Source organism: Sordaria macrospora, chromosome 4 (assembly GCF_033870435.1).
Source record: "Sordaria macrospora chromosome 4, complete sequence".
In the NCBI taxonomy this organism is placed as follows: Eukaryota; Fungi; Ascomycota; class Sordariomycetes; order Sordariales; family Sordariaceae; genus Sordaria; species Sordaria macrospora.
Window position 1 is genome coordinate 1506154 of NC_089374.1, and position 12977 is coordinate 1519130.

Consider the following 12977-nt stretch of genomic DNA (forward strand, 5'->3'; position numbering starts at 1 on the left):
TTCTGTTCTTTCATCTATACCACCTCGACTTCATAACCTGCGTGCCTTTTCGGTCACACCAGCTTGGTCGAAAATTCTTCTCGGCATGCACGCGCGCATAATAGCGAGAGCATGCATGGTATACCATATAGGCCAGGCACAACTGAATGGATGTCTGTCTGTCACGCAAGAAGTTTTCTCTCGCTCTTTCCGGTAACCACCGCATTCAGTTTCTATAGCGCTGGATGGAACTGACAGGGAGCAACGGAGAACACTCAATGGTGAGCGAGCAATGGAGGGAAATAGGAAAGAGCGAGCAGCGGGTAGGTAAGACCACTCACTCAGTCGTCCTAGTCCCTGCCACGCACGCCTTACCTTCCCCGGGTAGGTACCTCTAAGTTGCGGCGTAAGCAGGCCGGGTGCCAAAAATTACTAATGAATGAAACATGAGCCTTTTTTTTTTTTTGGTTTCGAAGTTACTAGCCTAGACTTGGGGCTCAGTAGTCTCGCCATGTTGCGTTTCATTAACATCGGTACAGTTAGAAAGAAAGAAAATGTTCGAGAAATGTTACATCAAGCTACCTGAGGCTACGTACGTATATACACCGACCGCTCTGCCTAACGTTGAGAAGAAGCAAAGCTGGATGATGGATCATGTGGGATGATTTAGTAGAAACCACCAGGCGCCATGCCATATTAGCTGCTCTTGGCCGATGTGGTCGATGTTGGTGATGAAAGAGACAGACACGCGCTGTTTGGTAAAGGTAGAGGTACTCTTTGCCTGAGGTCCCAAAGGCGCTTCTAGCCCCGGACGAGTAGAGATGTATGTCATCCTTCACGGGGCATGAATATTCGACGTTGTCCTTTCACCAGGTGTAACGTACAACACACGAGGTGTCAAGATAAAAAGAAAAGGAAAGACCCATATCAAACTTCACGCCTATACATAAAACTAAAATGTACATCCATATACAAATACTGGCTCTAAGGAAACTTTTTGGCTCTGGCAACCTTTTCATCACTTCTGGAAGAACAGAACACTTCCTCTCCCGGATGTCTCGTACAAGCCACTCATCTCCATGATGATCCCATAATAGATATCAAAACGCAACCTCGCGTCACGCCGCATGCTCCCATAGCTTCGCAACTACCATTTTTTTTGAAAGTGAAGTAAAGTACGCTACTAACAAAGTGGAAATCATTCTGCGTATCAGATACTTTAATAGTCAGTCAACTCAAGCCGTCGTCGAGCCGACCAATTTTCCCTTGCCCTTATCAACCCTCCAGTAATTAGGTCATCGAGACTCTCCTACTAAACCCTTTCACTCCTCATCCATAGCATCCTCATCGTCCTCCTCTGGCTCCTGCTGCTTTCCCCTCGTGCTCCTGCCACTTCTCCTAGCTGGAGCCGATGCATCAGCGGCTTTCGCCTTCCCCTTTGGAGCAGCAGCCTTCGCCTTGGCTGGGGCAGCAGCTTTTGCCTTGCGGCCATTGGCACGAGCTGGTGGCGCTTCTTGCTCTTGCTCTTCCTTCTCGTCTTCAACCTCTTCAGCCTCTACTGCCTCCTCAGCTTCGGCTTCGGCTTCGGCTTCGGGCTCATCAACCATCTCGACATCGCTGAGCTCGCTTAGATCGCTGTCATCCTTGTCTTTGGCTGATGCTGCTGCTGCTGCGGCCTTGCCGCGCCCGCTTCTTCTCGTAGAGGCAGCAGCCGCGTTTCTAACCGGCAGAGAGGCAGCGGCTTTCTTGCCCTTGGCGGTGGCGCTGGTCCTTTTGGCGGCAGCGGTGGGGGCCTCTTCTTCTTGTTCAGGGTCGGCCTCTTCTTCCTGCTCCTTCTCGGGCTCCTCCTCGTTGACCTCTTCTTCACTTTCTTTGTCCTCCCTCCGGCTGCTTCTTGTCGTTGCGCTCGCCTTGGCAGCAGTCCGCCTAGGCGGTGCCTCCTCCCCGCTTCCCTCTTCATCATCACCCTCCTTGTCCTCATCGTCTTCGTCAAGGTATTCCCACTCGGCCACACCCTCCAACATCTCCTCGTCGTCATCGTCCGAGTCGCGCTCGGTGTAGGGGCCCTTAGCTTTGTTCGCCGCGCGACGAGAGCTTTGTCGGCGCTCGGACTCGGGAACGGCCGCGCCAGGGGACCAATCGTCGCGGTCGGACCTCTTCTTGGCTGGTGTCTTCTTGGACTTCGCTGTGGCGATCTTGCGGGAGGATTTGGCTTCGCGGTCGCCGTCGCGGTCACCGGATGATTTGACTTTCTTGGACTTATGGCCGTCGCGGTTGTTGGTGCCGGTGGCGGCGGACGTGGACTTGCGTTTCTGTGACAAAGGGGAATGGACGTTAGTAGGCTGTACTAGTACGAGGTGCCGGTCGAGTTTTCCTCCTGCGTACCTTCTTCCGATCCATAGCCCTGAGAAGCTCGTCCAGCTTCTCATCCAAGCCCTCGGGGAGATACGACTTCTCCGCGATCGCCTGCGCTTCACTGTGCGACTGAAGGGCCGTGTACAGGCCGAGAGGTAGGCCGACCTTGCCGGGGAACGCAGCGAAAGCCCAAACCTTTTTCTCCTGCCACTTCCTGATAATGGATTGCGCCAAGTCACTCAAGACGCGGTGGGCGTCGCTGTTCGGGTTCAGTCCATCTTGCGTCTGCTTCACACGCTCCGCGTACTTGTATATCAAGCCCAAATTGGACTCGGTGCCTACCAGCACTATGTAGTTGAGGATGTACCGGGCGTGGTCGACGAGGTATTCCACCTCATTGCTGTAGTCGGGGTGGTGGGCCAGAAGCGAGATCAGGCGAGCCATGATCGCCTCGAGAACAGGCTGCTTGAGGTTCTGGAAGTGGCGCGCTCGGGAACGGATCCATGTCTCCACCCTGTTCTTGAACTCGACGCTGGGTTCGAAGGCAGTGAGGAAGATGATGGTGTAGTAACGCGACCGCAGCTTGCCGTCGGCCAGATACTTTTGGAGCTTCCGCACAAAACCGTGACGCACCTCCTCGACCATGTCTTGGGTAGTTAGGGCCAAAAGGTTGAAATCTGATGGCGTGAGCATATCGTCGAAATGCTTCTGTGTGCAGAGCTTCAGCATCAACTGTGCCGCCAGAAGCCTCAGCCTCGTCTTGTGATGCTTGGGCGTTTCCTTCTCCTCGACAATCTCGCCCTTCTCCTTGATGATCTTCCTGAGCACCTTCCAAACAGAACTGGCCTTCTCCTTTGCCTCCTCGATACCCTCGATGCTCCTTACCCTATTGACTAGTATTTTCAGTGAGAGGCACTTGGCCTGGATTTCCTCGTCCATATCAGCGCCATTGACCCAATCGGGGTCGCTGTCTTTGGCGTCGGTCCGCACCTGGAGAAGAATCTCCTTAAAGGTGAGATTGAGGATCTCATCACTGGCATCCTCAGTAACCTTGGGTGCAAGAAGCTCCAACTGGCTCACAGCGGTAAGCTTGTTAAGGAAGTTACTCGACCCATACGACCAACCCTTCAATATCCGCTGGAGAATGTCAGTGGCAGTGACCATGCTCTTGTCATCCTGCTTACAAAGAACAATGTTGACAGCATGTTTCGAAGCCTTGACGGGTTGGCCATAAAGCGCGTAGTTGATCATGGTCTGCACGAACTTCCGATCCATGGCGACATCCTTAGGGAACTTCCGGGCATACGTGGAGCAAGCCTTGAGCGTTTCCGCTACTATGGGATCGTTCGGCTTTGTGGCAGTAGGGGCCTGGTCAACAAGATCCTTGCAAAGCTGTCCGATGTGAGTTTTGAATAGGTCCGGGTTGCGTTGAGAGATCTCGTTCAAGATCTCGTGCGCAATCGATCCCAAGCCGTCCTTGTCTGATTTGGAGTATTCCATGATCGTAGACAGATGGCTGCGGTTGAACAGAAGACAACCGGAACGGTAGAGCAAAGGAAGCAGAGTGTCGATAACTGAGGGGTCTTTGCTGGCCATACAGCGCTTGATAAGCTCTTTCAAAGCCTTATAAACCGTCTTAAAGTCATTCTCCTGGCCAATGACATATTTGATCAGGTTATAATTGCGGCGATCGTGAATCTTGGCAAACTTGATCAGGTCCGTCTTGCTCTTAACGTGTTCTGGAAGGAACTGTGCGATGTAATCGGCCGTTTTGTTCAGGTTGCTGGTGATTTTATCGGCGTTGCTTTCCATAACACCACCGTTGTACCGATCGCACTGGTCGAGGTAGGTTTCCAAAATCTTTGCGAACTGAGGCCGTCTAGACTGCATGGCGAAGAATGCCTTCTTCGCCGGCTCGTCGAGTGAGCGGGCCAGGAGGAGGATCCTCTCAGCCCTGATAGCATCATGGTCGATGGATGCCGCATTCGCCGATTGCGATTGGGAGTTGCCGTTGGCGTTGGAATTCCTGGTCGCCTTCTTGGCTGGCGGAAACCCCAGAGGCACCAGGAACTCATAGATGACGCGATCCATCAAGACGTTCAACTCCAGGTCATTGGCGTAAAAGGCGTTGTAGATGCGTGACGGGATGCCAGACAACGCTGCTGTTACCGCTTCATTTCCAGCAAGCATCTCTCCAGTCCCGACAGCCCAGAGTTTAGCCAACAGTGACATGGCGGCAACTCTAACCGCGGGTTTCCTGTCGCGACAGCGATCGGCCAACGTGTTGAGAACCGACCCATCCTTGCCTACTCCTCCATTAGGTCCTAGCTTGGCAATGATATCCTGGAACTTGAAGGTCTCGACAGCTTTAACAGCTGAAAGTCTGACCTTTTCATCACTGTCAGAGAGCTTCTCTCCCAACCCTCGGATCAGAGTAGCCTCGTCCTCGCGGCTGAGTCCGATCCCTCCAGCCGAAGTAGAGAGAATGTGGCCTACTGCCGTGGTCCATGCGGCACGAATAGAGGGAGCCTTATCATTCTTTCTACTCAGAAAGTTGTGGAACGTCGTGCTATGTGTCTGCGAGAAGGAGATGGAGCAAAGCGGCGTGGTGAGGATGTTGGTCACTGGGGGTTCCGCTCTATCTTCCTCTTCCAGGCTCAATGGCGGGTAAGCAGCTGGATCAAGGATGGGCAGTGGAGGCGGACCTGCCGCGCCAATGCCTGAAATCATGTCTCCGAGGGTCTCCGTTGCCATCTGTCGCAAGTGGACATTGTCTGCCGAGAGCTCTGCATCAACCTGGGGGATAACGTTTTGAAGGATCATGGGGGCAGCCTTCCAGATCTCCCGAATAAGCACATGCGCTTTCCTCAATTCCTTCAAGTCGGACTCGGAAGGGCCTGTTGGGCCATCACCCTCATCGTTTTCGTCATCTTCGTCTCTGCTACCATTCGGCTTCCCAGCAAAACCTGTCGCGTCGACAATCACGTCACTAAAATATTGACTGGCGAAACGGGCCATCTTGTCGTCATAAGTCTGGCATAGATTCCTGACCATCTGGTAAGCCTCAGGCTCTTCCTTCAGGAGCAGTGTTGCCTGGCTGTCGTCGATTGGCACATGATCCTGGCGTTCCTTGCCTAGTCCCGGAGCAGCAGCTCTCAGGAACTGGGCCATGATGACATCGACGACCTTTCCTGGAAGGGTCACGGAGTCGTCAATGAGCGCTCCCAACATCTCTTGCATACTAAACTCGACGTCCTTTCCAACCTGCTCTCCCTTGGAGGATTTGAGACCTGAGACGCCGTCGAAAATTGTGGTAAAAAGCTTGAGTAACAAGGCCTCGCTGCCTTCGACATCGAGTAGCAGAACGATACTCTTAATCTCGGCAAAAGACCGTAGCACATACTTGTGCTGGTTGTTGTAGGGATTCGAGGGATCGAAAAGGGCGGGAATGATGGAGTTTATGCTGAGATTAAAGATGTCCTGTGTCGGGTCACCGATGTCAGCAGATGGTCCATAAAATGGCATCTTTTTGGCTCTCAAACCTTGAGTTGTGATGGGGTAAAGGGCGCATCGGGGGCGCATAGTCTTAGGATATCGACAATGCAGCATGCTGTGTATGCTCGTACGCCCTTGTCCTTGTGTTGGATAAGCTGGTGAGAGGCGACGTCCTTAGCGACCTTGACCAGCGAATCGGTGTCCACAGTCTCCTGGTCCATATCCGACAGCTCCTTGGAGAGGGCGTCGAGTCTCTTAAGCAGTGTATCAACGGAAATGGGCTTGCCGGGGCGCCATGTCAAGGGCTCGTTGAACTCGAGTGCGACCAGTCCTTGCTCCTGTTCCTGCTCCAGCTCCAGCTCCTCCTCCTCCTCGGGAGCGCTCCGACGCGGCGCCATGGCGGCTTATGTGCTATAGTGAAGCCGGCCTCTGACGTGTGATCGGTGGGCGAGCTAGCCAGTGACGGATGTGGTCAAGTGGCCAAGCGGCGAAGACGGGTAACTGGATCGAATAGAAAGGCGGAGGCGGATATCAGTTGGGAGGCTCTTCCGTCGTCTTTGGGCGATCGCAAGGCGCGCGTGGTGCCGTGGTGCGACGTCAACAAGGAACGTCGAGGGTGAGGTCGTCGACTCGCGATTGGCGATGCGCGGATCCTTGGAGGTATATGGACAGCTTGGTATCGCGAGCCACGAGAGACAATCCGAGATAATGATATGCGCAGATGGTTTCTAGATGTCGCGCGACAGGCGGCTGGACTCGGAGGAGGAATTCGATCAGTTGCGGGGGGTTGATGAGTTGTTGATATGTTCGGCGACAGCTGTGTTACGCGCTCGCCCGTCCTGTTCCTTCGCGTGACAGTACAACAATTCGTGAACTACAATTGGGGGGGCAATTGGCGGGATGGCAGGCAGGCAGAGAGCTGAGAGCCAAGGAGCTGCAGCGTCCGCAGGACAGGGGACCACAGGCAGGGGCCCGGTGAAACTTTGTGAGCATCTTACAGAATATTACAATGCGCTGTCTTGAGGACGCTGCTTCAAAGTTACGTATATTGTAATGCATAATATCAGCCAGCCCAGTATGGTAAGAACTCTTGTGCATTTGCACTGTCCAACGTCAAACTATCAATGCAACTTGAACTTCAACCGCACGTCAAAGAATGCCCTCAAATCACCTAGAATGCAGTCATGACACTCCTTCGTTAAGCATCATAAAAGTTTTGAAAGTCGCCCAAAATGGGAGAAATCCAATTCTTTGTCCATCAATATTCATTTTTTTCGGCATAGATTTGCCTAATTTTGCCCCAGAAGAGCCCACCGGCAGTGAACATACTCACTTTGGCTGCGTTGAGAGCCAACCTCGTCTGATGCTTTTGCGAACGAGGAATTCTCGAGGACTTTTGTTCAACTCAATCAAACTCACTTCGACACCTCCAAGGGTTGGTTCTTTTCAATGATTTCATGACTTTATACAGCCTTGTCGCACGTTCGCTCATTCGCATCCTCAATGTCTTGCTTGTGAGTCTCGTCGTGGAAGCTCCGGCGTTGTTGGATGTTCATGAAATGAAATGCTCACGCCTTCACAAAGTGTCATAAGTGTCAAAATTATACCCATCTGCTTGGAGGAATGCACTGCCTTGCCTCTCCAGGAATTACAAAGCAGACATAAGTCTTCTTTATGCCCAGGACACGCAGCACCGGTTTCAATCCATTTATTGTCCGTTTGTGTCATCGTATGAGGATAGTATGAATGCATTCACGAACCGACCTACGTTGGGTCCCGTCAAACGATAACAAAACAACAACCGAATGGGCTCGAATGGTTACGTCTGGATACCATAAGACCATATTCCCCCGTGACTATCCAGACCTGGGATCAGACTGGTCGCTACGGTCCACTGCATTTGTTTGTTTTTCTCACAGATCTGCAAATTCCGCCTCGCAGGCTACAAGAGCTGGTCTCGGAACACCCCCGGCAACAAGCCTCAACGGAGTGGAAGAGGATGCACGGTTTCTAGGTGTCACACTTGTCGAGGGAACCCGAAGCGTCACTCGTCTGAGAAGGCTCGACTCGTAGGTGAAGACAGGGTTGCTCCATCCCAACCGCTGGGCGCCCGCCAGACCTTTGGCCATGGAAGGTACGCTGCTGATTGTACAGGGCAGCAAGGGACAAGCGTCTGGTGAAATGCGTTTCCAAAAAGCGCACCTTCCCGTGTGAAGGATTCGTCAGGACCTCAACTCTTGCCGCCCCGTTTTCATCCCACATCCTCCTCGGTCGCCAGCCGATAACAGTCGTCAACAGTGGCAGCTGCCGCGGTGATTTTGCCATTCACCCCTCTCGCCCGCGGTCGCGTATAAGAATCCCAAATCGGGCTGGTCCGTGGTCTGTCCTTCCACTTTTCCTCCTCCCACCTGCTACACTTTCTCAACAACTGCGGACTCGTCACTTCCTATCTCTACGGTCACTCGTTCAGCGCGCGCATCCAGCACTCCAGACTTTAATCATCGTAAGTATTTTCCCGCTTTTCTGCTTGCATCCTTTTGGTTCATTCGTTCGCATTGTCGCGACGGTCGGTCGCGTGGTGGGGAGCTACCAACGCACTCGTCCACTAGAGGATCGCAAGGCGACGGCAGTCTTGCGATACGTTCGCGCGGCACCTCTCTACCACGCGTCCGATCTTATTACCACGGGACGCAGTTCTGCCCGCATGTTCATACCTCGTTGTCGTTGTTGGAAAGCCCTTTCTGGACCCCTTCTTCTGTGCCCCGCGCCCACAAGTTACGGTTACTCTCCCCTCTTGCGCGCCGACTAACCATCCTCGCTAGGTCATCTCTTCGATCGCCGCAATGTCTGCCAACTTGATCCTGATGGCCGCCGCCATCCCTGCCTTCAGCGCTATTGGTGTCAACGCTCAGATGGGCTATGGCAGCGCCGGTGCCGTGACCGCCTCCAGCTCTGCGTAAGTCTTTGATTTCTCGATCCTCAAACGAAGGCTAACACTGACAGTGATTGTGCCTCTAGCGCCTCGGCTTGCGTTCCCACCACTATCACTGTCACGCCTTCGGTCAGCGCCGCTGCCGACCAGACCACCGCCGACGCCGATGGTGTCCAGGGAAGCGCATCCTCCGCCAGCAGCAGCGACCCCCACTCTTACATCACCTTAACTGCCTTTTTCACTGAGACCCATACCACTACCTTCGTCAAGGCCACCCAGCCCGCCGCCAATGTTACTCCCACTGTCACTCAGCACAACGGCACCACCACTGCGACCGCCCCCGGTATGGTCGGCACTGGTACTGGTGTCTCTTCTTGGGCCGGCGGACCCTACCACTCTGCGGCCAACGGCACCTATGCTTCCCCAACCGCCACTGCTGGCTCTCCTCAGCAAGCCGGTGCTTCAACCTCCTCCAGCGTGAGCTACACCCACCTCGCTGTGGCGCTGATTGCTTCTGCCGCCCTCGGCGTTGTCCTTGGCGCCTAAACGGCCTCCTAGGTCATGGCATCACCGTCACACCCTAGGATTTTGAGTGTTCCTCTCTTTCAATATGGCATTTTCTTCTGTCTTGGTTGGAGTTTGGTTGGCTGGCTTGTCTTGTCTTGGGCTTCCTGCTGACTGGATCATAATCGGTGTTTGGGAAGGAACATACCGGAAAAGGAAGATAAAAGCTTTGGTTGGCTGAGATGTTTGGGTTTTCCAACTTACATTTCCTCGTTGGCTTTCTGGGAATTATCTCACAAATCTGGTATAGTCTCCTATATCATTGTCTTTTGCGGCATCATCACACAGTCAGTCAGATAGGGTAATATGGACAGGTGGATGACAGGCATAGTATGAAGTTTATCATACATGAAATATCTCTCTACTATGCACGACTGAAGCCGAGTGGCTTTGCTGGTGATCTTTGTGCAACCCTCTTGATTACTCGTGATTATATGCGGTATTACATCAAGCGCCTGTGCCTTTCACCACAGCTATTACCCTTAGAAAGCTTTTGAAACGACAAGAGCTCTAGTTACATAGTGGACCTTGTCTCGTTGAGGCAAAGGTAGACACTTTAGATGGTCGATGTGAGCGTTTAAAATTCTGCACACAAGGCAAACGCTGGCACGTTTAGAGATACTCAGAGTAAGTTTGTGCGAATGTTGCAAGCTGCCGGCACCAAGCAGGAACTTTGTTTGGAACGAATCCTTCGTCATACTCCTACCTAGCAGAAGATGAACATTCCGAATCAGGATAGAAGCCCTGTCGAAGACGCGGCTCGCCATATTTCCTCGGTTGATGGTGTCACACATTCCAGACGACCGGGTGACAGACAAAGATTCCAAGCACAGGCTAGGGTGTACAATGATGAGGTAGGCTCTTGAGATCAAAAAATGGGTCAGACCCTGCTTGCCATGAGAATCCGAATGTGCACAGTGAAAGCCAGTGTCACCCAATGATCCTTGTGCCAGAAATGCGTCTTTGAGCGGAGGCAGTGACAATAGGTGAGATGATGAAGGCAGTGATACCAGGGAAAAGCAAGGATAAGTACAGTCTAATGCTGGTTTGTTTGTTAGCTTGGTACTTCTAGCATACTGGACGAGATCTATCCCGAACTGTCACATACCCCACAAGCACAAAATGTGATGGCCAAGTACTGATCGGAAAGGCACCAATAAGATTCAACAAGGTATGTCGAAACTCCGAAATAGCATATTCAAGATAAGATTACGCCTTGGCTAGAGAAGTAAACGAAACGTATTTCCACCAGTGCATAGACATGCATGTGTTGACAGATCAAAGATGCGTTTACCTCCGGGTTTGCTCAACTTCATACACAATGACTCCCTCGTCCCTCTTCTCAGCGAGAGATCTAACCACATCTCGCAAGTCAGGCCAGTCCCAACCATTGACCACCGCAAGGATCTTGACCTTGACCTTGGCATTCGCAACCAAGTACTCCAAGACCTCTAGCAGTCTTCCTGGTGGCTCTTTGACCCGATCAAGTCGGTCAATGATAATCCAGACCGTCTTCTGCTTTTCCGGGTTTTCATGATAGAACAGATTGAACACCTTCAAGGCTGCAGTCTGCACAATCTCCATGTTCTGCGGTTTTCTGAACGTGTTTTTCGGATCTTCCGTGGCGGTAGCTACTACAGTGGCATATCGTTCAAAAGCAGCTTGTAGATCGTCCGATATATCGCCATCTTGCAATGCCCAAAGCTGTTGTGACAGCAGCTGGATCAAGACGTGCGCAAGAACCTCCGTGAGGTGTTCGTCCTTTTGTTGCTTAGACCGAAGTCCAAGAATATAAAACGCAAATACGCCGGCATCGCTTGGTGGCTTGTTGTACATCGTCTTAACGAGGTGTATGGCAGCTGGAGAGAGCCAACACTGGCCAAAGCCGACATCGTGGTTGTACCCGGCCAAGAACAATAAGCTTGACTCTGGAGATGTGCGCCAATCCATCCAGCGCTGGTCCTTCTGGAGCTCTTCTATGCGTGCCATTCCCATCGTCTCGAGCTTCTTGTTTCCGTTACTGGTAAGATACTTGTGATCTTCTTCGTACTGAAGTAGGAGCTCGTAGTTCTTTTTTGCTTCGTACACTGGCAGGCCGAGGAGTCCACGGAGAACTGAGAGACGGTCTCTTGCTAGCGCTTCCTGTATGTCTAGGTGGCAGAGACTTGTGTCAAATAATGTTTCCAACCCGGAGGTTAAGAGTAACGGTATGAAAGGTTCCTGATGCGTTAAAGACTTACGCTTCAATCTCGCTTCCAGGACTGCCATGCAGTGTGATAAAAAGTTAGTCTATGTCAAGCAGCGGGAAGCTTGTAAGCAGGTCCGCCTTACACTGTGTTTTCCCTATAAAAAAACGGATGTTAGGTAAGCAAATGGCGCTTAGTGAACTGTGGTGGAATACATACCCTTCATAAATCCAACGTTCTTGTTGAGGGTCTCTTCACCAGTCTCTCTAACCTTCACAATAGCCTTTTGAACCTGCAGTGCATATTCATCCAGTGTGATGGATGCGCCTATGACGGCCCGAAGGAATCGTTCTTTGGGAAATACATTAGCTTATTTTGATCAAGATAGGTACTCGACAAACAGTTGGTGACAGCATACTAAAGCCTCTTTGCGTATAGTACTTGGTTGCCGCTATACAAAACCCCATAAAACTGTCGTAAGCTGCAACAATATGAGATTGTATCTGATGATCTAAGACGTGGTCGTCGTTGAAGATATGCTGATAAACGCTGAGCCCAACCACTCTGTCTCTGATTTGCTCCATGGTGTCAGAGATGGAATTTTCTATATTGACTTTGTTCTTCGCAATCTAGCACAGCCGGAATCTTAGTGTGAACGATTTCATAACCATTGAAGTGACCTTGCTATACGGAGACCTTACCGCGAAGAGGAATGACATGGTACCAATGGCCATACCGCCGTAAGGGGCTCCGATATCCTTGATAAGGTTGAGCAAAGGCCCGATGTAGTTTAGGATATCTGAAGCAGCGGCGAAAAAATCCAGGGTGCATTGCCCTACACGTTTACTGCCTCGTTTTCGGCGTTCTTCCATTGCGGTTTTTGACTTGACGATGACGCCCCAGATGTCTTGGAAAGCTTCGACACTGTCGATGTCAAGAGTTGCCTGTTCATCGGCAGTAAAATCTCGACGTCCCCGGACATATTCACGGAATCTCAGTTGCTCCTGGTCCGATTTCTTGATTACGGCTCTGAGATTTGATTCAACTCAGCTGGAGGTGACCAGCAACTTGTTCATGAGAGCAAGTGACGGCTTGGTATATGTATCCAATAGCTTTTGTACTTACATATCCTTGCCGCTAAGACATCTGTCATTTCGATGACTGTCAGCAACAGAAGTCTTTTCAGTCATCGGGGGGTCGGTTGGGATGAGTCTGGTCTCTTTGCTCAAGCGAAGTATGCCATACACGCACTGGAGAAGGATGGAAATGGTCCTCGACACGGAGGTCTAAAAAAGAGGGTAGGTCAGACATTTCGATGGGGGCGGACTGACTTCCTTCCCACATTTGTCCTCTTCAAAAGCACCTCGAACACGGTTGTGAGCCTTTTCTGCCACCCTCTTGAGTGGTAGCATGACAGCGGGATCTAGTGGTTATCTCCACCAATAATAACTGTAGGGTGGTACAGA

General features: G+C 51.7%; 3 protein-coding genes across 3 annotated transcripts; 1 reads left to right on the forward strand and 2 right to left on the reverse strand.

Moving 5' to 3' along the window:
• Positions 1–840: 840 nt before the first annotated feature.
• On the reverse strand, positions 841–6583 carry SMAC4_01862 (uncharacterized protein). The gene is made up of 3 exons (XM_003348791.2): positions 5877–6583; positions 2365–5814; positions 841–2291 (listed from the first exon to the last, which is right to left on the reverse strand). The coding sequence occupies exons 1-3, from the start codon at positions 6225–6227 to the stop codon at positions 1302–1304; spliced, it is 4791 nt and encodes a 1596-aa protein (XP_003348839.1). The 5' UTR covers positions 6228–6583; the 3' UTR covers positions 841–1301.
• Positions 6584–8364: 1781 nt separating this feature from the next.
• SMAC4_01863 (uncharacterized protein) lies at positions 8365–9858 on the forward strand. The gene is made up of 2 exons (XM_066089665.1): positions 8365–8785; positions 8833–9858. Exons 1-2 carry the CDS (start codon positions 8673–8675, stop codon positions 9305–9307), a joined length of 588 nt encoding a protein of 195 aa, XP_065946775.1. The 5' UTR covers positions 8365–8672; the 3' UTR covers positions 9308–9858.
• A 610-nt stretch (positions 9859–10468) lies between these two features.
• SMAC4_01864 (uncharacterized protein) lies at positions 10469–12923 on the reverse strand (the record flags this gene model as incomplete). The annotated part of the gene is made up of 5 exons (XM_003348793.2): positions 10469–11475; positions 11731–11803; positions 12213–12540; positions 12763–12797; positions 12882–12923. The coding sequence occupies 5 exons, from the start codon at positions 12921–12923 to the stop codon at positions 10616–10618; spliced, it is 1338 nt and encodes a 445-aa protein (XP_003348841.1). The 3' UTR covers positions 10469–10615.
• Between the last annotated feature and the right edge of the window lie 54 nt (positions 12924–12977).